Raw genomic sequence first — 26,675 nt, forward strand, 5'->3', positions numbered from 1 at the left:
TTGATGAAATTTCTATACGTAAATGATAGTGTCATTAACTTGCTTTATTTTTCTCTCCGTTCTCTTTAATTGACTTGCTCTATTTTGGTCTATTTAATTGAGATTATTCCTCAGTTATATAACACAGAAAACACTTGAAATTTTAACTTTTAAGTAATAATTTTTTTTATAACACGCATCAAGAAAAGGGAATGGTGAAAACTAAAATTGATATCATTATCTCTATAATTAACTATAGATCTTCAAGACCTTGTAATCAATTTAGATTTATTAGAACAATATATATATATATATATATATATATATATATATATATAGGTGTGTGTGCGTGTCTGTGTGTGTTTGTGTGTGTGTAAAAGATGAATTTGAGTTAGGGTTTCTGTAAATAGAATGAGATAAGAATGGATATTAGTTGGGAGAAAAACCCTCTCAACATAAAAACTGTGATCTCTCTCCCTCTCTTGAATTTGTTATTGTTATCATTCCCCTTTTATGACTCAACAATTATTTTATTTCTTTTTTTACTATGAATTTTATTTTTTAAATTTTTATATTATGAAATTAAGATTTTTATATTTTAAAAAATAAAATTAACATAAGATATTGCAGTATCTTAGAATTCAATACTAAAAATATTTCTTCACGAGTGAATAATTGAAAGTAATTAAAAATTAAAAATAAATATTTTGTACTTGTAACAAATTTTAGATATTTTTTTTCTTTCAATTGATGTTTGTAAATATCTACTTTAGTACCGATATAAAATGAAGGGACATATTTAGTTATAAGAGAGTAGGGTAGTTGTCCCACTATTTTTTTTAATCATTTATAAAATTATAAATAAAATATTTTAAACCACAAATTATAAAAAATTTGAAATGTTGTTTAGAATAATTTTTAGCATGTGTGGGACTACATAACTTTCTTCGTAAAGAATGTCATTATGATGAATTTTCATTTGAAGTGATGGACAAACCTTCATCTTCAACATTACTAGTTAATGAAAATCATAATTTTAAGCCTATTATTAAAATAAAGGAGCAAGAGCGAAAAGATATTAATGTTTTGAGGACTAATATAGCTATGAATATATGGGTGAATTCTATTTAGAACGACATGATATTACAAAAAATTATAATTTATCCAGACATTATTGTTTTTTTTTAATTTTTATATTTGACTCTTTTTAAATTTGAATGTATGAAAAAAAATCTTGAATTCTTATCTTATGTAAAAAATTTATGAAATTCTGCAAAGTTCACAAAATCTCGCAGAATTCATTAAAATCCTAACTTAAGTCTTGCATAATCCATTAAAATCTTTATTGAAAATCTTGGGAATCTTACAAAATCTTAAAAGTCATGAAAATCTTGCAAAATCTTTTAAAATCTACAGGACTTTTTTCAACTTAAAAAAGTCATTTATTCCTTTTGTCCCTCTTGTTTAGTCTCATTTTCTTGCTTTTTTCACATTACTTTTTGTGTGCACATTGTCCTTTTTTTTTTACTGCAACAAGCTCAATGTGTATACATTGTCCTAGTTACACATCCTAACGTTATTCAGTTTACATTACTTAATTCTCAATTTACCTTGTTATTCATCTGAAAAGCATCTAGTTCTATCGAATCTTTTTCATTTATTCTATTATTCACTAGTGTACTTTGGATTATATACGACATATATATTGTTTTTGAATATTTTCACAAAATATTTTAACCATTTAAATTTTTCTTAAAATTTGTATTAGGAATTATCTATTAACAGTTAAGAAAATTTTGATTTTTTCTATCATGGATTGTAAACTATAACTTTTTTTAGTAATATTAGTTTATTATACACACATATATATATATATATAATAAACTATTTTTTTAAAATACAATAAATGAGACAAATAAACATTAATTATATGTTTGTTAGGATAGTTTTTAAGTAATTGTTGTAAAATGATATTTCAATCAAACTACAAATGAGGTAAAATTCACTTTGGTTATTTGTACCGTTTGAAAAAAAATAGTTTAGGACTATTAATTAGAAAATCTTAATGCACAAAAAAAAAACTAAAGTGCATTGATTAAAATAAAAATTAAATTAAAGGAATAATGACACATTTGACTATTTATTTCTAAATTAAAATCTGAGCTCAATCAACGTGTACCATGTATGATATATAGGTTGTTTTTGAATAATTTTATAAAATATTTTAAATTTTAACATATATGAATTTTATATAAAAAAATTGAATTAGGAACTATAAACCGAAAACAATGAGAATTTTGTGCTAATTAACTAAACATTTTTAGGAGAAAAAGTAAAAATAAAATTTTAAACTAAAAATATGGTTATTGAAAAAAAAATCCTGTTTACGCCAAAAATTGAATCCAAATATGAATTGGTGTTTTCGGCGGAGGGTCTAAGAAAGGGCATTTTCTACGCGGCGCGGGGTTTATTGCGTTGTGAGAAGAGAAGATGGGGAAGAAGACGAAGAAGCCCGGCAAAGGCAAAGAGAAAACAGAGAGGAAAACCGCGAGAGCCGAGGAGAAGAAAGCTCGCAGGGAAACCAAGAAGCTTTCACCCGAAGACGACATCGATGCCATTTTGGTACTCTCTAATCTCATCATTACCTTTCTATTCCACTTCGTAGTAACGAACTTGTATTTACATTTCTTGACTCCACGCAGTTGAGCATTCAAAAAGAGGAGGCCAAAAAGAAGGAAGTCCACGTCGACGACAACGTTCCCGCGCCTTCTCCTCGTTCCAACTGCACGGTAACTCCTCTCACTCACTCACTCACTCACTCACTCACTCGCTCGCATCTCATCGTTTTTCCGTTTTTCACGACTCGCCTCGTTTAATTACGCAGCTCACTGTAAATCCTTTGAAAGAGACCGAGTTGATTCTCTACGGCGGCGAATTCTACAACGGAAACAAGGTTACGAGTTTTAACTTGAACGCGATTCTGTTTTATTTGTTGAGCGACTTGTGTGATGTATCAATGTGAGTTTGTGCAGACCTTCGTGTACGGCGATTTGTACCGCTATGATGTGGAGAAGCTGGAATGGAAATTGGTTTCGAGTCCTAACAGTCCTCCTCCTCGCAGTGCTCATCAAGCGGTTGCGTGGAAGAATTTTGTTTATATTTTTGGTATTTACTTTTACTTTCGTCTTTAACTGAGCCAAACGACATTGCATGATCCATGTAGTCGACTTCACCTAGTGGAATAAGGCTTTGTTGTTGTTTTTGGCTGTTCAGAGTTGAAAATTTTGTGGTGATGATGGTTTTAATTTTGTTTGTGCTTTTGGTGGTGAGTTTACGCCTCACAGGTGAAATATTTGTGTGGTGATGGTTGCTTTATTTTTGATTGTGGTTTAGGTGGGGAGTTCACATCTCCGAACCAAGAGCGGTTTCATCACTACAAGGTTAAGCTCATTGTTGCTTCTGTTGTGTGATGAGAATGTGGTTTGCTGTGTTGTGTTGGATTTTGACTGTTTGGTGATGTTGTTTTTGAATGTTGATGTGCTTAGGATTTTTGGATGTTGGACCTGAAAACGAATCAGTGGGAGCAGCTTAATTTGAAAGGGTGCCCCAGTCCACGGTCAGGGCATCGAATGGTATGTTCTGGATCACGTGAAGATGCACTCATTGATTTACCAGTAACGGTGTCAGATTATGAAATTTAATCAAATAGGTTGTGTTTGACATCAAAATCAAATGCTCAAAAATGTGTCTTGTGCACTATATGACATCAAATACCCAAGAATGATGAGTTATGTGAACTGGTAAATCTTAGGTTCCCAACACTAAATGACTCAACATCAAATACTCAAGAATGATACGAGTTCTGTTTATGAACTGCTAAATCATAGGCTCCCCGTGTCTTGGTTATCTTCTATATTTTCTTCTATTATTTGCAACAGAAATGTGAAAATAGAATCACAACATATGTGAACATAGCATATTTACATTATAGCTTTATTTGGTTAATTTCAATGTAATATTCTTATTTTGAGAGGGCAGTAAGTATTGCCATGTCAGAAATTAAATAACAAAAACAATCTATTATCTTGTTGCTGAAGCTGATTTGATTACTAATGTCCTTGTTGAACTATAACCCAATAAATTGAGCAATATACTACTATTCAGAACACAGAAGTTTCTTTCATGCTATTTGGTCTTTAAACAGCTTGCGGTTGGATTACTTTCATATCTCAATTCTTTTTCAACTGCTCCTATTTAATGGATGACATAATATGTTATTGAAAGTTTATTTTGTGTTTTAATTAATTGACTTTTTTAAATTATCATATTGTTTGCATTTGTTAATAGATTGCATGTTACTAACATAGAACATTTGTTGGCATAGATGCTTCTGTCTGTGGCTGAATGCAGTAGATAAGAGCCTATTAAATATGATTGTCATTGATCATTATTGCTAATTGCTGATATCATATCTATTTTATGCATCTTATTTTGCATACTTTAAGGGTGGTTGCTTTGCTTATTGTAATTGCTAAAAGCCTGGAACTTTGCAATATTCTTCCTTTTTTTCATGTGAACTTTCTTACAGAGAAATTCATGGCATGTCCACTACAACTTATTTGTGCTTATGTAAAATTTTCTTAATGTTGCTACATTTAAAAACCTTTTGGTGATATCATTGTTATTTATGGATCTTTATTTTAGAAGCTAATCTCTGCAAGTGTCCCCCTCCCCAATGTCATATGTGAAACCCATATTATCCCAGTTTTTTGTCTTCATTATATATTTTATTGTTCTAAGCTTTTGATGCTTTGTCTTCAAATTATTTTGGTTTATTAACAGGTATTGTACAAGCACAAGATTATTCTTTTCGGTGGCTTCTATGACACCCTTAGAGAAGTGAGGTTGTTAATACTGCTTTTTATTTTTATTTTTTATTGAGTTCATAAATGTGTTAATTATATATATGTGATTTTCTTTTTCATATTAAAAAAATAAAAAAACTACACAGCAGAAGAAATGCTTGCTGTAGTTTATAGTTAAAATGTTCTGGTTTTGAAAAGTGAATTCTAATATATATTATCCATGATTCAACATAAATCTAAATAATTCTACAGGAAATTGAAGTCAGGGACTGGAGAAGCAGAACATGAGCTTCTAATAAACTCAAGTTACAGGAGTTCTTTGGATGTTCTCTCTGCTTGTAAATGTATTTAGCATGGAAAAATCAATTCCTTTGTTACATAGTCTTTGTTTAAAGGGAAAGGAATTGTTTTTCGCTCCTGCTGTAGTTTGTACGTGTATGACTATTGATGCACGATAATTTGGACTGAGTGGACTTGCATGGAACTTTCTTTTGTTTCCATCCCTTACAGTTAGGATATTTTCTTTACAGTGGTTATGTTAGGCCAATGGTGATTGAACTTTGAAGTTAACAAGGCAGCAAGCATGATATGAATAAGGGTCAAGATGGTAATTCAAGCTTTAACCCCCTTACACATGAAGCAAGTATAAATAAGGAATGTCTAAGGTATCATTTCTATTAGAGGTTCTGTTAAGCACAGTAAAGGAGGGACGAGTGGAACAAATGGAGAATAGTTAGTCATGAGAGTGGGGCAGGCTTCTCCGCAAAGGCTGGGCGCTCAATCTCTAGCTTAGTCTTTTTTTTTTCCTCATAAATTTCATTTCTATTCCTCTGTTATTCCAAGAAAATCCATTATCACTGTTCTGGAGATAGCAATATGGACTGTGCCAAACCAGATTCTCTGTTTTATTACTGGTTTTATCCTTTCTTTTTTTCAGTTGTTTACCTATTCTTTTCAGGTTACTTTCTTTGCATGCTATAACTCCAAAGTTTTTGTCTTGATTACTATAATTTTAATGTACTAATGTGGTCATTTCCAAAATATTTAAGCTATTTTTTGATGGCCTGTGAGTAAAGTAATGAAGAGTTACACCATACACTGTATCATCGAATAATCACATGGTGTGTTGTGAATTCACATGTATTAAGCCCCAATTTATCTACATTAGTTGATTCTATGGGATTTTGTGAAAATGAAATTGATGTTATGTTTTAATTGCAACTTACAGGTGGGGGCTGAATCTGTATTCAGAAACTTATTGTCGTATCGTAGTTGTGTTACAAAATTCTATTTCTGATGTTTGTTTGTAAAGTTAAAATGACGTTCTTTAGTTTATTTACCAAGAGAGACCATTCATTGGTATTGATTCACTTAATAGCATTTCTCTATGAGGTTTACACCTTTTAATTGATTATGCAGGTACTACAATGATCTATTTGTATTTGACCTTGATCAATTTAAGGTAAACATATCTAAATACCTGGGCTATTATGTTAATATGCTGTTTACTATTAATCTCAGCACCAAAACATCAGCCTGTTTGATTTAATGTAATATTGTTGATTGTGTTCATTAATTTGATTAACGGCAATGTGATTTTGTACTATAGTGGCAAGAGATAAAGCCTAAGCCTGGAGCAATGTGGCCAACTGGACGTAGTGGTTTTCAATTATTTGTTTACCAAGATGATGTGAGTAAAATTCTGATTCCCCTTATTTGAAGCTAACTTTTATTTTAAACTACCTGTATTTCGGTGTTTGAACTGGTATAAAAAAAGGTTGAATTTACCTCTAAGATACTAATGTTTACCAATGTCGAATTTTATTGACTGAAAAATGGGGAAAATCTCCCTAGAAAATAATTCACTGCTCCAGATATTTTGGGAAGTCTGGATCCACTCAATATGCAACTCTACAATTCAACATAAGTCCCTAACTTGCAGAACTTCTAGTGTTTGCACCTCCCAATGCCCAAAGGCTCCGATTCTCTTAAATTTTGATAATAGATCTCTTTCTCCATCTCCCCTTTTATTTATAATCAACATGACTTAATTCTTCAACCAACTATGCTAACCATCTAATGTAACTGACTAATGGGTATCTATCATTGTGTATGTTTGTTAGGATATAGAATAAAGGGAATTAGAATAGTTATTAGTTATAAAGATATCATGGGCTAGGCCCATCACATCTATAAATAGGAGGTTACTTGGTAGAGGGGAGGATTGAGATTTGTTTACATTTGTAAATTGAGCATTAGCTCTTTGTGAAAGGAGAAATCCTTTGTGAAGGGGAAACCCTTGGAGGAGATATTTCTCTCCTATTTTTTGTTCTTTTCAACATATTCAATAAAATCTTTCTTTTCTTTCTCTTTCCTAATTCTTGGTTCCTAACAATTGGTCCGACCTGCTGGATCTTCGAGGGAGAGCCAGTGTTACTAGAGATGGAGGAAGCACATATTTGGGCCAAGGGGAAGCTGCCAGTCTTTGTGGGTACAAAGCCATTGGGGTGGATTGCTAAGGCTGAGAAATTCTTTGAAATGCAAGAAATTCATTCTTTCCATAAGTTGCAATATGCTTTCATGAGCATGGAAGGAGTAGCAATGCGGTGGTTCTGCTTTTGGAGCCAAAAGAACCCAGATTCTGATTGGGAGTCATTCTCCACATCATTGATCAAAAGATTCTTGAAGCAATAAAAGAAAAGGGACAAAGAAAGTTTGAAGATCAAGAATTATGGTGGCGAAAAATCTGAGATTAAGAAGAGACTCAATGAGGTTTCAGAGATCAAGAAACTCATTAATGAGATCACAACAAAACTTGGGGAAAAAGATAAGCTTCAGGAGGATCTTGATCCCCTATTGCAAAAACAGGACTTGACAGAAGACATTGGCACCAGCAACCCAGTTCTGGACAGATTCAAGAAAAATGCAGAAAATACCAAAGGCAGTGAGTCAGATTGCAGAGGTGACCTGGTGCATTCTTGGGAAAAACAAGTTGAGTTACCCACCTTTGATGGAAGCATAGAACAGAGAATTAACATGAGGGGTTAGCAGTCTAAGGTGTAACAGTAACCTGTTGCAATTCTTGAAGTTAGAAAACAGAAATAAAGAAGTTTCAATCATTAAGAACAACACTATATGTGGTGGGGAAGACCACTTTCTAGGCGAGCCTTCATCATTAAACATCGTTGCATCTATGGATGACAACAGGAAAATGGAGCCTAGGCAAAAGGAAAGTACGAAGGCAACAATTGTGATTCAAGTTATACAAAGTCCACCCTCATTTCCACTACCACCAAAGCTGCCAGACATGGGTTTGTATGCAGTGGCCAAAGGGTTCGTTGTTGATCCATCATGGGCAGACAACAAAGAGACACATTCTGTTAGAGCAAGTGATTTGGCTCTAGAGGATGAGAAAGAGGAAGGGGTAGATTTAGAATTCTACAAAGTGGGTCCAATTGCCCAAACCTATGAAAAAGTAGTTTTTTAGGGGTGTTGTTTCACTTTAGTCCCAACTATAGTGTGTTTTGATGTCATTTTTTTTTTTGGTTTTCAGATTCCAACCTTGAGGACAAGGTTGATTTTCAAGGGGTGGTGTTGTTAGGATATAGAAATAAGGGAATTAGAATAGTTATTAGTTATAAAGATATCATGGGCTAGGCCCATCACATCTATAAATAGGAGGGTACTTGGTAGAGGGGAGGATTGAGATTTGTTTACATTTGTAAATTGAGCATTAGCTCTTTGTGAAAGGAGAAATCCTTTGTGAAGGGGAAACCCTTGGAGGAGATATTTCTCTCCTATTTTTTGTTCTTTTCAACATATTCAATAAAATCTTTCTTTTCTTTCTCTTTCCTAATTCTTGGTTCCTAACAATGTTACTATAGTAAAATTTCCCCTATGTGCTGTATGATACATGTGATTAATTCGTGTGGATATATAAAGTAGTTTTGAAGTTCAGAAATTGTCATATTTACAAAGTTCCTTTGACATTGCAGATTTTTTTGTATGGTGGCTATTCAAAAGAAGTTTCATCCGATAAGAACAACTCTGAGAAAGGATTTGTTCATTCAGATATGTGGTCCCTTGATCCTAAGACATGGGAATGGAACAAGGTAGTCCTTTGGAATTTAAGTTTAATATTGAGTGAATTTGTATATTCCGCACCTTAGGCAAGTTTGAGCTTTCTTGTATCTTAGAGGTTTTCCTTGCCCACTAATTAAAATGACTTTAGTCAGTGTTCAGTAGCAGCTCAAAATGTTTGTTTATGCTTCAATTTGATTGTGTGATATTTTTCTCTTATATCTGCTTCTCTCTCCCTTCCCCTCATAGGCTCATTCACACTCTGATTGGCTGTGACACCCTGAAAAACAATGCATTTTCTTATCTTTTTGTGCAACTGATTTTTTCATCAACTTTTTTCCCTTCTTGATAGGTTAAGAAAAGTGGAATGCCTCCTGGACCTCGTGCTGGGTTTTCCATGTGTGTTCATAAGAGGAGGGCTGTGCTATTTGGTGGTGTTGTGGATATAGAAGTTCAAGGTTAGCTTTTGATTTTCATGATTATTATTTTTTCAATATGTGACACTGCATGTATTTTTAAGTTGGTGATTGGGAACTCATCTGTGTGGCTAATGTATGTAAACAATTAATATGATCAGACAATCAGATCAAATTCTCATTTGAGGGGGTGTATTTCTTTTTTATGCTTGCTGTAAACTTGGCATCCTAATTGCACTAACCCTGTGCAGGTGATGTAATGATGAGCTTGTTTTTGAATGAGCTTTATGGCTTTCAGTTAGACACCAATCGCTGGTAAGTCCCACATTCCTCAGTGCTTAATATGTCATATTTTGAAGTTGCCATTTATGAACTGAATTCTTCTGTTGACTCTTGATTCTAAGTCCTTGCAATTTTGTATTTTACTCTGTAATTGATAGGTTTCTGCACATAGTCACATACTGGATACTGGTTAGAGAATATTGGTGTGCTATCATATTTACTGCTTCTTGATTAGCTTATTTGATCTTGTTTGGGTAATAGGTATCCTCTGGAGTTAAGAAAGGAGAAGTCGACAAAAGATAAGGTAGATTGATTGTCATGCATATATACTTCTGATCTCATGAAAATTGTTTCCATTTTAAAACTCATCCTATGAACTGTTCTGCATGTTATATTGTTTCTTAATTATATGGTTTATGCAGTTAAAAAAAATTGAACAAAATTGTGCTGATGGTGTTGACAAGATAAATCCAGCATGTACTGCAAGAGAAGACGTTGAGGAGGAAGAGGATGAAGAAAGCAACATTGATGATATATCCAAGAATATAGCATCAAACATGTCTGTTGTTGACAGTGAAACACATAACAAATCCGAAGAAAAGCCCAAGGAGTGTGTTGCTAAATCGGAGATTCAAAGTTCTTTGCCAGAGGTTGACTTTTTAGACCAACAATCCTATGACACTACTTTTTTACCTAGTTGTTGATTAATGAGTCTTTTTTTTCCTCCAAATTTTGTAGGTAGTGAAGCCCTGTGGACGTATTAATGCCTGCATGGCCGTTGGAAGAGATACATTATATATATATGGCGGCATGATGGAGATTAAAGATCAAGAAATCACTCTTGATGATTTGTATTCTTTGAACCTTAGCAAACTTGATGAATGGAAGTGCATTATACCGGTTTGTTCTTTTTTCTTAACTACCTTTTTACCGATACATGTATATGCCGTATACCATCATTATCAATCCTGGATGGTGGTGTGTGGTGGCTGCCTCCAAAAACATTGTAGTGGTATAGCGTATAGTGGGATAACCACTATTTTGAAACATTTTTTATAGTTTATAAATTTCATACTAAATACATATAAATGCTAAAAAAAATTTAAAGAATTTTAACATGTTCATAATTAACAATAAAAAAAATTCTGTCTTAGCTCTAAAGCAAACATACAAGTAAATAGTAAGTAGTAACAAAGGATAACATGTCTAACCAAAGAGATAGAGACAAAAGGTGTGAAGAGTTTGGGTTTTTGGGGGATAGATGACCAAAAAAAAGAACTCTGAGACAGTGAGACTTAGACTAGAGAGACAATAAACAGAGAACATAGACTGATGGAGCAAAGAGAACAAGAGAAAATACAAAAAAGAATCATATTAGAGAGACACTAAACCTTAAACAAGATTACCAGAAAAAAAATTTGAGAATTGGAACAAGAGTGAAGTAAAAAAGCTGCTAGACATTGTCGGAGAGTCACACAAGGTTTGCTAGAGGGTTGCACTGGGGTCATGGAGTAATCACTAGGTAGGAGAGCTGCCAAGTGAGGCATGGTAGATATGAACTTCGAAATTGTTTGCCCAAAATTCCAAAACTACCTCTGTAAAATGCCCTTCTAACTTTCAAATTGGAGGCCATTCTCGAGATTTTGGACACGATCAGCATATGGGGCTATAGTGCCATGAAATGCTGCTATTGTGGCCACCAGTGAAGTGCGACATGTAGCAGTGCATATAGTGGCCAGGGGCCTGCGGGCTGTGCATTGCTATAGCACACTATATAGCGGTGCTATTTACAACCCTGCTCTATACTATAGATTCAAGTAATAATATTATACCTCTAGAAACTCAGAGGTACCCGAATCTCTTACATTTTAACACTACTTCTGTTCTTCTGACCAAATATCAAGTTGTTCTATTTTTGGAGCTCTGTCTCTGTCTGTCTCTCATAATAAGTGGTTAAGCAATAAATAATTTGAGTTGTTGGCTGATAGAAGTCTGCTACTGTAAAGTTGATGAATGTTTGTACCTTACCCAGTTCCAAGGGTCCAGGACACTGCATTACTACCACTGCACCAAGTATTATTAAAAAAGCCACCTAAGAAAATATGTGCTACTGGTTAGATCTATCAGATTACAATGATTTTTTGACAAAGTTATGTCATTAAAACCTAATTTTTCTTGATAATATGTCATTTACAACATCTTAAAATGAAACTAAACTGTTGAAGGAAGAGATGCTTTTTGAGTTTCTTCCCTCAAATAGTAGGGAATATATCTCAGCATTTAGTTACAAATTATAATGTGAACTGGGTGACTTATCCTCTGAAGTTCTAATTACAATGTACAAAACTAGGTCTCTAAATGAGCTATGCTGATGCTGTTAATATAACTTCTGTTTATCCAGTTTATTTAATCTAAGAATATATTGTCATTGTAATTTCCTAATTAAATACACATTTTTACTTTATTTGCTATAACCTGACTTAGCTTTTCTTCAACCCAGGCATCAGAATCTGAATGGGTGGAAGCTTCAGATGATGATGAAGAAAATGAAGATGATGATGAAGATGAATCAGATGGCGATAGCTCAACTGATGAGGATGAAGATGATGAAGAAGAGGAGGAGGAAGAGGTGCATATTCAAACTTTATAATTGAAACAAGAAAAAATGAATGACTTATTCCCTCTTTCCTATGGTTTACTGTTATGTCACATACTGAGAACCTAGTCAAAACACTTGTTTTCATAAAAATAAATAAGGCTACAATACAATCAGCCACAAAGTAATGTTAGGCCTCACTACCTCATGTTATGTTCAAATGTCACTCCCTTATTTAGCCTATATGTTTAGATTATATAAAAAGGGGAAAGCATTTATTTGGTGTAAGCTGAAATACTGAAATTAAGGTTCAAATGGCTGGGTACCAAATTGAATCTTTGGTGCAACTTCACCAAATGAAGTGTCCCACCCCTCCCTCCCACCCCCCCCCCCCTCCCCCCTCATTTTTCCTCAATATATAAGGTTGAACAAGGGTAAAACTAACTTTTGACCACAAAACATTCATGAGCCAACTTCTTTTGTTAATGAATATGTGTGATTTAGTTTGCTGTATTTTTATAAATAAAAGAGGATTTTAGATTTTATAATGAAGGGTTTAGGGAAGGGAAATAAATCTTGCACATCATTAAAACATAAAAGGGGGGAGAAAATAACATAATATACTCTTTTTTTTGGAATTCTGTCGTTCTTTTCCTTTCATTGTTTCAATTCACTTGTTGATTTGTTTCTCTCTCTTATTTTTTGTGGATATTTTAAAGCATTTAGTCCTCCTGTTTTCTATTGGAAGGATGTGTAATGGTAATGAGAACAAAAGGGGTTCTCTCTAAGATACTTTATTTTTTGCTACATGCTATCATGTCCTTAACAGTTTAAAGTAAATAATATTTTGATGGACAAAAAATGAACCTGTTTAACCAGTAACTTATGAAGTGATTTTGCCCTTGCCAATAATTGTAATTTGTGATAGACATTAAGCATCGCATTTTTTCCAAAACTTGACATTGCTATTCCACACTGATAACTTTCAAACGTGTGATCAACTCTCCATAACCAGAAAGTTTATTTTCTCCAAACTCCAAAGCAAGGTTTCCTACGTTATTAATTTGGCTTTACCTTTTGATCACTAGGCTCAGAATGCATCAGTTCAGGTGGGAGACGCTGTTGCTCTAATCAAAGGAGGAGGAAAGAATCTGCGGAGGAAAGAAAGGAGGTCACGGATAGAGCAGATTAGAGCTAGTCTTGGCTTGTCCGATTCACAGAGAACACCATTGGTAATATATTGATATTTATTGTAGACATTTTAGACTGTTGATTAAACATTGCAACTAGGGAATATATGAATGTTTAATTTGCTGTTTGAGCTTATGATTTCTAGTACTAGTACTTTTGTTGATTATTTGTATCTGGTTGTCTTTGTGCCTTTAAAAGCATCTCTGGGCTTTCAATTAGTATTTTATTCATCCCACTGCTTTCTTAATTGATTTCTTATTGCATGTATAGGCTGGAGAATCCTTGAGAGATTTCTACAGGCGTACAAATATGTATTGGCAAATGGCAGCCCATGAACATACTCAACACACTGGAAAAGTAGGTTTTCTCTTTTCTTTCTTTAGTTATATTATTCTTTTATAACTTCCCTTGACAAATCATACTATCTTTAGTAATTTGATTTATGAAGTTATGAACCAAGAAAAGGGACATGAAAAATTGATAGAAACAAGCAAAGTAAATGAACATTTTTTTTATTGAGTGCAAGAGAAGAGAAAGATTTCTTCTTTGAGTTTCTCCTTTAATGTGAATTTTCTAGTTCGAGTTTCTCCTTTGACTAATGAACTTTAATTGTCCCAAACTACTTTTCTCTTCTCTTTTGTCCTAACAACTTTTTTCCCCTTTTTGTATATTTTGTTACACATCATCTTATGACTAGATATCGGTAGTTCTATTAAGTCTTGGTTCTGCACTTATTCAAGAGGAACAGAAATCCTGTTGGTTTTTCTGTTTAGCTCTGCTCGAAGTGATTAAATCCTTGTTCAAAACTTGCAAATGTTTATCTGGTCTACTTAACGAATAATATTTAATTTAATTTTTCAAATTTTTTCTTATTTTGGATGTGCATGCATTTGTTCACCTGATTATGTAACAATTTTTAGTCTGTTAATATAAGTTGCTCAAATTTAATTGACGTGTTGAACTTTCATATAATGATATGTGCCCGTAAAATTGCTATCCTTTAGTTTTTAACTGAGATCAAGTTTCAGCAGCCTCTTAGATGGGGTAAAGTTTTTAAATTTTCTTTTTTAAAGCATAATGTGTTTTGGAGCTGAGATTTGCCTAGAGTTTCCAGGCATTTGTTGTGTTCATTCACCTGTACTTAGTAGTTAGTACCAGTAATCCATTTATACACGCAGAACAAAATTCATTTGATTACTTTTGGATTTTCGGTGATTTTACTTTCTTGGTTTGCATTATTATAACAGATTTTGCATGATAACAATTTTGATAATACTACTAATACTTATTTGTCAATTTATGGGTTCCTTGGAACTCATTCCATAATTGTGACAATTATGGAAATGAATATAAATTCCTCCAAAAGAGGAAAACTAAGAGCTGAAGGACAAAGATTGTGCTTGTTTGAGAGGGTGGAAAAATGGGAGGGAAGTAAAAAGCCAATAAGATGTGCAGGGTAAAAAATCACTCCTATTCTATATTGGGGTAGGCCAAATTTTGTGAGGCGAAATGTAAATGTGTTCTACCCTACTTCCAACTGTTCAACATTTTTGTTGTGCTAAAAAAGTGAAAGTAAATTTTGTTCAAAATTTGTTTTTCCTCTTTTTTACCTTCTCGAACAAGCACACACTAAAATTGTCTTTTGCCAGTTTGAAATAAAACATGATCATCTTTTGTCATATATACACAAATACACGTGTTCATATAGTTGCATACTAATGAATGGCTCATGTCTTTGTGGTAAAATTCCGCTGGGTCATAGGAACTCCGCAAGGATGGTTTTGATCTTGCTGAAGCTCGGTACAGGGAGCTAAAACCTATTCTTGACGAGGTAATGTTTTGCCACAAATTTGTAGCGTGTTTCTTCAATTTTGCACCTAAAAGCCATACGCAATGTCACTACTTTCTTTTTAGTAAGTTCCAAGTTATTTTCTTTGTACACTGCAGCTGTCTCTATTAGAAGCTGAACAAAAAGCTGAGGAGGCCGAAGGGCCAGAAACTAGTGCAAAGAAAAGAGGCAAGAAGAAAACTAGAAATTGATAATTTATTTAGCATGAGATTTGGGTGCCGTCGAGAATGTAATATGCAATTTTGATTTAGTTTGATGTCATTGTCTGGGAAGATTGTGCCAAGAATTTTGTGCACACATAATATGTGCCTCGTGGTCAAGTTACACGAAATCAGTAACTAGCACGCACCCAAAATTCAGTTACACCACGAATTCCCTCTCCCAGAATGGGTACAGAATTCGCAATAGAAGAGTTTAAAATAGTTTGTATGGCGCTGAATTTATCTATACCTGAGTGTATTTAAAATTTCTGTAGTTGTTTGATGGCCTTTAAAATCCGTGATATATTACGTCTGTTTTCCATTCTCTCGATTATGTGTAATAATTATACGCTTGAAGTTGAAAATGGGTATTAGCTGTTCATTTGTCTCTATCATCAAATCATGATTGATTACTATTGAACCTCGATTAGTAAAGACTTAATCTAATGATAAAATGTTGATCGATTGCTTTATTGATGCTCGAAAAATGTGCATTTAAGATGGGAATTTGCGGTTTAGTATAAACAAAGTAATCGTTGAGGTCGATATCAAATATTTCAAAGTCGATAATTGTATGCAACACATTTCTATCTTTTTTTTTGTAATTTATTAAAAATTATAAATTTTCGGTGAGTCTAGGTTATTAAACGAATCTTTATCTTAATTTTATGGTTGATAATAAATTTTGAAAGTGGTGTAATAAAAAAGTATGTACCATAATGTGTTTTTCTTGGTTGTTTTAGAAAACAAAATATACGTGTTATTTTATCAAAGTTATGAAAGTATAAGTGACTTTTAGTAATTTCATTTCCAGAAGCGAGAAAAAAATATTAGAGACGTTAAATCAAAATGATGATATTTTAATTGAAATTACTTATTTCTAAAAATCAACCATGGTATATTATACTTTTAATATTTATAAAAAAAAATTGAGCTAATAGTATTTTAAATAGATATTTTAAAAAAAATGTTTCTGATTTTTAAATGTTGGAACAGTTAACATTGGCAAGTTCAGGACCTCGCCACTTGCTTTTATTTTTGTGAATAGTAAGTAACATGTGCAAATAGAAGAGGGAAGAAACACTTAAAAAGAAGAGCCTAACAAGACATTGCTTTCTGCTACATTATAACATAATTCTATTTCTTAATCTTTCTCAAGTACAGCCAAAATTAAAAGCTTTGCAAATTCCTCGCCTTACAGTATCTTAAAAGAAGAACCCACCGCAGTCTCTACACTCTCCAAGAGTCAAGACTATACAAACATTATATATATAAATAAGAACCTATATTTTGCGCATGCTAAGATTATAATTTTATATGATGCCTTTTGAAATTAAAAGCTGCCTTATGTTTACAAAGATGATAATCCAAAATGGGTATTTTTGGTATCGGCTGCACTGCACGCGTGGCTATGTTCTGCCTCTACTGTAGCCAGAAGCCACACCACAAGATGGAACAGAATTAAAGGCAAAAATTACCTTACTCATTCTTCAAAGTTTAAGCTTTATTTGCTCAAGTGGAATCTCACAAGTAACGATAAAGAAGGATACTCCTAACTTTTTCACATAAATTATAAAAAGGTCTTACTAACAGTGTCTTGAGAGATTAATTAAAAAAGTTATTGATCACGTTAGAAATGTATTGAGTATCGTAATAAAATAAAATATGTAAAAAAGTATATGTTTTAATAAAAAAAAATCCACTTTTAATCAATAAAAACTATTATATATATATATATATATATATATATATATATATATATATATATATATATATATAAAGTAGGATTTTAAAACTTGTAAGTGGCATCTAGAGGTTAGGAACACGAAATTATGAGCGAGAATAAATTTAGTCTCAATAGAGACTTGCTCTGAGTTTTGCTTTTTTTTTTTCAATTGTTCATGCAAATTTGGGAATTCCATTTCTTTCATTTGTTTTTAATGTGATCAATTATCATTAGATAGTTAATAATGATTAAATTATAGGAATTGATTGACGGGAGGCAAAGAGAAAATATTGCTTTAAATAATCCAGAATTGACTTATTTTTTTTTTTATTTTAAAAATGACGAACAAATGTTTAAAGAAAGAAAATACTCACCATTTTTTAATATTGTATGTAGCTTTCACAAAAAAAAATTATATTTGTCCTCATGCATTATGCATCTTGCTAAATCAATTTTTATACAGTAAACATGCATGATAGCGGTTTGCACTCGAGAGCATTTTTCTCCATCTCCTCCTCCTGGACTCTTCATCACTCTTGTTATGTCCCAGTATTTTGCCCCAATTATATATATATGAATGAATTTTCGTTGAATGTTATATGAGATGTAAGGTCTGTTATAAGAGTTGACTTAATATTCTCAAATTTAATTTTCATCAGTATCAAAATAATGTTTGTCCTATGAATATGAGTGTAAATTAACTTTTGATTATTATTTTTTTGGACATTTTATAGATTATGTTCATAAAAAAATTGGATTGATTAGTTTAATTCCCAATTATATTACAATTTTAAAGAACTTTTGTTTGTTTGGGTGTATGATAGTCACACCAAGATTAATTGATTTATTTTTTGCTATAACATCTGGAGAGCCAAATTGGTTACCTTTAGTAGTATTTTCTCAATCATACTTTTTTATTTGTAAGATTTAAATATGAGTCCATATTTAAAAAATTGAGTCTAATTCAACTAATGACTTTATGATTAAAAAAAATAGTAATTTTGCATTATCTTTTGTGATAGGCTATGAATAATATTAAATACAAGTTTAAAAGTACTTTTTGAGAGTTTTTCTATAAAAAAAAATACTCTTTATTTTCATAAAAAGATTTTTATAAGTATTTTTAACTTGTATTCAAATAAATTCTATATATTTTCTGTATTCTCCTAAATGCAAATTTCATGGGAATAGCTTTCATTTGAATCATTTTCCTTGGATATATGTCTATTTAATTTACAATTATACAACTTTGAAATTTTGTTGATTTTTTAAATAAAAAATAATTTAATTTAGTAATATTATTTTTAATTTATCTCATTAATAAATAAGTAAATTTTTACAAATTTCTTCATGTCATCTAAAATGTAACTGGTTTTCTATTTGAGTTTTATGTTAAGTAGTATCAATAAGACTGACCCGTTTCTCACAAATTAAAAAAAAAGTAATTATGTTTTATAGAAATTTTAATAAATAAAATTTTATTTATGTTTTTAATTGTAAAAATCATTTAAAAAACAATAAATTTTTATAAGATTCAAAATAACTTTTCATTTTAATTAAACTTAAAAAAATTACAGTTTTTGATTATTTTGAAAAGGTAAAACAAATGTATAAAAAAAACTTTTAAAACTAATTATATATATATATATATATATATATATATATATATATATATATATATATATATATATATAACAAATAAGCCACTGATTCATATTTTGAAAATAGAAAAACAAATAAATGTCATTGTCAAATTATCAAATAATGAGCTAGTAGTATGAGATTGAGGTAGTATGCATGAAATTCTAAATTCAAACCTAGTGTAACCAATATATGCAAAAAAAAAAATCAAATAATGAGCTAAAAAAATACTTAACTTTATTTTTGTTAAAAAAAATAATAAATATATGTGCATGTATAATAATAAAAATTTGTGCATGAATTTATTTAATATTGATTAATTATTGGGGAAAAAAATACTTAACCCCTAAACTTGAGTAGATATAAACAATAAAGAATAAATTTACATTTCTATACATAAATAGTCTAATAATAACTTTTACATTGGTAAAAGAAGAAAATATTAAATATTTTAAATATTAAATGATTTAACTTTCTTTAAATAATTAGGAATATGTAAATAAAAAAAAAAATAGAATTGTTTATACATGATTTCTCCGCATAAATTTTAAATTTAAATTTCTATACATGAATAGTCTAATAATATACATTAATAAAAAAATATAATATTAAGTATTTTAAAATATTAAATGATTTAAAAATTTAAATAATTAGGAATATCTTAATAAAAATAACATTATTTAATATTTACACATAATATATAAACATAAACAATGATTAATTTTTGTCAAAAATCATAGATACATATAATGTTTATTTCAAACATAAAATTAATATTGGGACCTTTAACAACTTTATTAAATTAAGAAGCATAAGTTATTATCTCTTGTGTCGATCAAATATCTTGTCATATTCTTAGTTATTTGACAACTATTATATTAAATATTGGTATGCAAGGTTGTTATATAATAAGTCATAACTCATGATAATAATGATTCCTAAAAAAACTCATGATAATAATAACGATTAAAAATATTAAACGGGAGAATTACAATAGTATAATTAAAATAGATAAAAAAAAATGGCTTAAATATATTTTTAGTCCCTCAAATTTAAGATAAATTTGTTTTTGGTCCCTCAAATTTAAAACTGTTGTTTTTAGTCCCTGTAATTTTCAAAAATCTTATTTTAGTCCTTTAGGTCACCAATAACATATTTGAAAATGACTAATTAAGATAGTTATGCAATATCAACCGGATTTAATGTAATATTTTCACTAATAGGGACACCAATAGGTAGATTTTATGCAATAATGTTTGATAAATTTCTTAACAAAATTTGAATATAAGGACTAAATTAAATTTTTTTTAAATTACAGGGACTAAAAATAACAATTTTAAATTTGAGGGACCAAAAATAGATTTACCCTAAATTTGAGGGACTAAAAACATATTTAAGCCAAAAAAAATCATTAACATTGATTAACATAAATAATAGTGATTTGCGTCCCTTAATTAAAATGTTCAAAGTTTAAAATCTGGTATTAAGTGCACTTATAGTTCCTAGCAAAGATTAGTCACGTTTTCTAACCGTGGATAATTTGTGTAACATTGTATATTTTTATTAATTATTGTTGGCCTTATTGATTTTTGTGTTGTGGTGTTTTGTTGTTTACTTTCTTGAGAAACTTTGAAATTTAAGAATTCCTAACAAGTTTCAGTCTTTCAAGGATTTCTCTAGGCAAAGGTCCAGTTTAACCTGTAGAGGAAAGGTATATAAGTTTTTTTTAAGACTTGAACTTTATGAATTCATTTCAAAAAGAAACTTAGACAAAAGCTTAAGATAAGGTCTCTAAAAATCGAATCCTTCTTCATCTTTCCTTATTGATTCCTCCTTCCCTATAGTTAATCTAAGGTGATTGTGTTGGAGATTCAAGCTCTTAGAGTTAGGAATCTCAAGTCAAAACATGCGAAGTCGCATCCTTCTTCTTTCTTCCTTTCTTCTTTTGGATTTTGAGGTAAATAAAGCTATAATTTGATCTTGGTTGATTCCATGTTGTTTATGTTGATTTTCACTTAGAATGTTGTATGAATTACATGTCTTGGCAGCTATGTTGTTGTTGATTTCAGGATTGGGGTTTTGTGTATTAATTAAGGTTTTGTGTCTTGGAGAAGATGTGTAGAACTTGAACTTGTAAAAAGTTGCATGTTGTTATTTTGGATGAAAATAAGTTTCTTATGATGTGTAGTTGTGATATTTGGTGTTGCATGTTGTTATTTTGGATGAAAATAAGTTTCTTATGATGTGTAGTTGTGATATTTGGTGTTGCATGTTAGAACTTTTCTGAATTTCAAGTGTATTTAAGTTCATTCATGAATATGCTAAGTGCAAATTTCACCATCGAGCTGAGCATAGTTTCAAGGTGTCGGATGTGACTTAGGCTGGAGGCTCTTTGCCTCACTAACACCAGATGTGAGATTGGTAACGTCGAGCGTGAGTTAGAAAGGAGTTTTATGACTTGGTTATGTCAGATGTGAGTTGAATGGTATCGGACATGAATGCCTTGGAACTCTCTGACTTGATGACAATAGACCCTAGTTGAGAGACATCAAGTGTGATCAAGACAAAGGCTTTATGCCTTGACGACACCAAGCGCTAGTTCAATGATGCTATGCTAGGCATGAGTCAGGCAGAGGCTCTGCCTGAAATGAGGTCAGGTGCGGAATTTTGTCATGTCAGGTGTGATTTTCACAGAGGTTCTCTACCCCATCCATGCTAGGCACAAGTTTAGTGATGTTGGGCATAGGCGAACTTGAGAACTCTCTACCTTAATAATGTCGAGCGCAAGGAAAATTGCACTAGGTGTAGTTTGCTTAGTAATGTTGTGGTGTCTTCGAGCATAAGTGTTAACATGTGTAAGTTAGTTGAATCTATTACATGTTGTAGATTGTTAGTTCTTTATACATGACCGTGCTAAAAAGTTTGTCCTAAATTTTGCCTATAAATAGGAATGTCCAAACTACATTGTAGTCATTCAACTTTTAGTATCAATTTTATATTTCTCTCTTTCTTCTAATCTAGGGTTTTGATGTAATGTTTCTCACAAACTGCTTATGAATTATTTACTATCGTATTATTTTAATACTTTATTTCTTATTTTAGTTAATTAGAAATGTATAATCAAACTTTTTTAATAAATTAACATAAATAATTAAATTTTAGAAATTGGCATGATCAAACTATTTTCTTAATCTCCAATTGAATTAATATATTAGTTCGCTTATGCATGCATATGTTTTGTTTTTAGAATAAAACTCTTATAATCAATTTGGATTTTTCTTAAGATAAAGACTATTGGCTTCCTAAAACCATAGAGTTGTCAACAATTTTATAAATACAATTGACAACATTGTTTTATAATTCATGAAATGCATCTTAGGGGATAGGGACAATAAGTCACAACCCTAAGATTTTTAATTTGTGAATCTCAATCCTTCTATTTTATGTTTTAATTGTTATTTTTTTTTATCTTTTCTCAAATTAAATTTCTATCCCTTCAAATTGTTAAAAAATCACGATTGAGTTAGTAATGGCTTGAACCTAATCATTTGGATTCGATATTTAAATTTTATCCATTGTTACTACTACAATAAAGTACACTTACTTTTAAACACATTTTAAACGTAATATTAGATTACGATAATCATATTTAGTATGTGAGTATAGGATAGTGATAGGTTGTAGGTGGAGTTTGTGTTGAGATTATGCTAATAATGACAATGTTGATCTTTTGAACTACTTGATGTAACTAGAATTTAGTTGTATTAGCTAAAATTTTTCATACTTTAATACCAAATAATTATATATATATATATATATATATATATATATATATATATATATATATATATATATATATATATATATATATATATCAGATGACATGTATATTTCGATCATGTGTATAATAATTCTAAATGATTATATTTATATTTTCCTTATTAATAATTAAATCATTAAATTAAGTTTAATTTAACGTACCATGAACAAATGCTTTGTGTATGCAGTCGCGTTAAATCTTGGGGTCAGCTATCCCATCCTTTGAGGTGCCTCCAACGTAGCGAGGAGATTAGTCACTGTTGTCGGCGGTGGATACTCCAGGAACGAACAAAAAAAAAATCATTAAATATGGTATCATGTCAAATCTTTACACTTACCAATTATTCAAAAATAATAATATTTAAAGTCATATTTCTTTATCTTGCATATTAATAATTCTAAACAAAACCAAAGAAGAGCACGGGTATTTTATTCCCTTTTTCCTAATACGTGAGACTTGATGACTTCGACGAATCTGTTATTCTATGTTAGATTGATTCCAACAAATTCACTCAAAGACACACACACACACTATATATATATATATATATATATATATATATATATATATATATATATATATATATATATAGCTTTCTTTAGGCTAATAAGATTCCCACACGTATTACAAAAATAGTATTCAATTTTCCAAAGATTTTTATTTTGGATTTCTAAATCCATCTTCTTGTCTTGCATGTTATAATTGCAAACAAAATCAAAGAAGAATCGAGCAGGAGTATTTTATTTCCTTTTTCTAATTCCGTGGGACATGGTACGTGATTTTAATGCGCACGCTATTTTATATTAAGTTGTTTCTAACAATTTGACCAAAAGTTTGAACTTAAACGACCCACTACATCATTAGTTCATCATCCAGATTCAAATCCATATGCTTGTATGATCTCTATTCTCTAATCACTAATCAGTTAAATACTTAAATCAATATGTCTTATGTTAAGTCTTTTGCCAAGGTACAATCACCCCAAAATTGTAAAACTTTAACAAATTAACATTGTAGGCCAAGAACAAGAGTCAGTAAAAAAAATTCAAATGACTCTAATCAATGAGAGTCTTAAAAGGTAGTAATAAAAAAGTATTAAATGCATTTATTAAATATTCATTAAAAAATAATTATTAAATGACTTTCCTATTTTTATATAATTACTTTTTATTAAATGTTTTTATTTAATTCAGATTGCCAATACATTAGTAGTCGTCACGCTTTGCAAAAAATAAAAAACGGAAAATGATAATTAAACTTCATTGGTAAATTTTTATTTATACTAATAATAAAAGGATATTCCGTTTTAGTATAAACAAATTTTTAGACAATATTAAATATTTTCCGAAAATAACTTTTGCATAATTTTCACGAAATTAATCATATGGTGGAATTCTAAAATAAAAATAAAGTTTTAATATGGTAAAAATATTATATTACCTTTATTTATTTATTTAATATAATTAAAAAAAAACCTTTAATTTTCAGATAATATTTATAAACATTTTGAGAAATATCTTTATCCACCCAAATGGATTTGTTTATAATTCATAAAAATAATCATATTCTAAAATATAAAGAAAAAAAAATGTCATGTACTAAACATCCATTAGCATCAAGTTAGCCACCTTAATGAAAAGTCTTAAGTTTGAAGCTTAATATATAAATACATAATTACCTTAAAACGATTAAAAAAAACGCTCTGGAAGACCAAACAAAAAAGATGTAACGGGAAGAAATTAATATCATTGACATTAACCTGGCAATAAATATTAATTTAAATTTATCTCCCTATATATATATAATAAATGCTTTTTGAGTTTTTAACACAAAAGGTAGTACTAGTTGGCAATTTGTGTGTATTAAACAAAAGAACAAAGCATATAAATAACGTAGCCAGGTAAGCTAGGCATGATGAAACCAACAACCGTTCTTCTCCATAACATTAACACAACAACACAACCTCTTATTTCTCTATCGCCACACGTTAACATCAGTATATTCACTCCTGCATGATCTCCACTTGTCCACACACCAAAAATCTCCTCCGGATTCTCTCTTCTCCTTTACCAAATATTCATCTCATATCAATCACACCCATAACATAACATTCATGGGAAGAGATAATCTTTGTGCAAATATGAGAGGTGGGTGCGTTTCACGTTTCAGAAACTCGTGCTCTCAGATGGAGAAATCCCTCAACGACGCCGTTTCCAAGAGCTTCCTCGGGAGCTACTTCAAGTTGGAAGCAAGGAAGAGCTGTTTCACAAGGGAGCTTCGTGCTGCTGTTGCCACTTTCCTCACCATGGCTTACATCATCACCGTCAACGCCACCATCATCGCCGCCTCCGGCACCACCTGCTCCGCCGCCGACTGCTCCCCTCCGGCGGGCCCGGACTGCGTGGTGGGGCCCAACGTTGGGTATGAGAGCTGCCTCGCACGGGCCAAGAGCGACCTTGTTGTGGCCACCGCTGTTTCGGCTTTGATTGGGTCTGTTTCCATGGGCCTGCTGGCTAACCTCCCTTTGGGCCTGGCTCCAGGTATGGGGCCCAATGCTTACTTGGCTTTTAACATGGTTGGTTTTCACGGAACTGGGTCGGTTCCGTACCGAACTGCTTTGGCTGTGATTTGTGTTGAGGGGAGTCTCTTTCTTTTTATCTCTGCTGTTGGGCTGAGAGGGAAGCTTGCCAAGCTCATTCCGAATTCTGTTAGGCTTGGCTGTGCTGCTGGGATTGGGCTTTTCATCGCCTTCACGGGCCTGCAGGGTGGCCTCGGCGTTGGGCTTATTGGGCCTGATGCTTCCAATTTGGTCACCCTCACAGCCTGCAAGTATGTCAACCCTGAAACGGGGGCCTGCTTGGGTGGGAAGATGCAAAGCCCAAAATTCTGGCTGGGCTTGGTTGGCTTCCTCATCACATGTTATGGGCTTATGAAGAATATCAAGGGGAGCATGATTTATGGGATTCTCTTTGTGACATTGGTGTCATGGTTTAGACACACTGAGGTGACTTATTTTCCTAACACCCCACTTGGTGATGCAAATTTCAACTATTTCAAACAAGTGGTTGGTTTTCACAAGATTGAGTCCATTGCTGGGGCCCTTAGCTTCAAAGAGTTTAACAGAAAGGAAGTGTGGGTGGCTTTGGCTACTTTGTTCTATGTAGATGTGCTTGCCATCACTGGCACAATGTACACCATGGCTGAGATTGGTGGCTTTGTGGATGAAAAAGGACATTTTGAAGGTGAATATGTGGCATACATGGTTGATGCAGGTAGCACCATTGTGGGTTCTGCATTGGGTGTGTCAACCACTGCAACGTTTGTGGAATCTTCAGCTGGTTTGAGAGAGGGTGGTCGCACAGGGTTAACAGCGATTTTCATTGGGTTATTCTTCTTTTTGTCACTGTTTTTCACTCCTCTGTTGACTAGTGTTCCTCCTTGGGCTATAGGACCCTCCCTGGTGATGGTTGGGGTGATGATGATGAAGGTGGTGAAGGAGATAGATTGGACCAACACAAAGGATGCAGTGCCTGCTTTTGCAACCATGATCCTCATGCCTCTCACTTATTCCATTGCAAATGGGATCATTGGTGGGATTGGACTCTACATTGCTCTTAGCCTCTATGACTATGCTGCAAGCATTATAAATTGGTTGAGGAAGACGAGAAGAGTGGTGGTCAAGGAACAAAACCAAGTTTCTGCTACAGCTGGTGCTGACTCAGCAGTGGAGATTATATGACATGTTTGTGGGGTGCTTATAGTCTTGAGATCAAATGTGGAATTATGGTATTATATTTTTTATTTTGAGGATTGGACTTATGATCTTAGTTTTAGAACTCCTTGTTTATAGAATTTAGTTGATAATATATAGGTTCTAAGTTGAACTGCATTCACAGTGTCATCCTACATATATTTTAGCATAGTGTTAGGGTAGCCTAGCCTCATGAGTAGAAACTTGACGCTTGTGAGGGTTGTTTGTATTTATTTAAAGTTCGATGGAGAGTAAAATTTGTGGTCGTAGTTTGCTGTA

At 32.0% G+C, this 26,675-nt stretch overlaps 2 protein-coding genes across 4 annotated transcripts; both read left to right on the forward strand.

Moving 5' to 3' along the window:
• Positions 1–2,386: 2,386 nt before the first annotated feature.
• On the forward strand, positions 2,387–15,850 carry LOC109789319 (Galactose oxidase/kelch repeat superfamily protein). 3 transcript variants are annotated; one of them, XM_083076590.1, is made up of 20 exons: positions 2,387–2,601; positions 2,682–2,768; positions 2,864–2,932; positions 3,012–3,144; positions 3,373–3,419; positions 3,525–3,611; positions 4,822–4,883; positions 6,264–6,306; positions 6,454–6,534; positions 8,840–8,956; positions 9,277–9,382; positions 9,592–9,655; positions 9,884–9,926; positions 10,045–10,272; positions 10,361–10,522; positions 12,123–12,251; positions 13,313–13,450; positions 13,680–13,766; positions 15,172–15,240; positions 15,357–15,850. In XM_083076590.1, exons 1-20 carry the CDS (start codon positions 2,470–2,472, stop codon positions 15,447–15,449), a joined length of 1,977 nt encoding a protein of 658 aa, XP_082932716.1. In that variant the 5' UTR covers positions 2,387–2,469; the 3' UTR covers positions 15,450–15,850. The 3 variants fall into 3 exon arrangements, with proteins under 3 accessions (XP_082932716.1, XP_020203822.1, XP_020203821.1); XM_020348233.3 differs by having other exon boundaries at positions 2,388–2,601; positions 10,087–10,272; positions 13,307–13,450; XM_020348232.3 differs by having other exon boundaries at positions 2,390–2,601; positions 13,307–13,450.
• Positions 15,851–24,543: 8,693 nt separating this feature from the next.
• Positions 24,544–26,675, forward strand: AZG2 (Xanthine/uracil permease family protein). Its single transcript, XM_020348227.3, has one exon. The coding sequence runs from the start codon at positions 24,759–24,761 to the stop codon at positions 26,382–26,384; it is 1,626 nt and encodes a 541-aa protein (XP_020203816.1). The 5' UTR covers positions 24,544–24,758; the 3' UTR covers positions 26,385–26,675.

Source organism: Cajanus cajan, chromosome 6 (assembly GCF_000230855.2).
Source record: "Cajanus cajan strain Asha chromosome 6, NIPB_CcT2T_4, whole genome shotgun sequence".
NCBI lineage: Eukaryota > Viridiplantae > Streptophyta > Magnoliopsida > Fabales > Fabaceae > Cajanus > Cajanus cajan.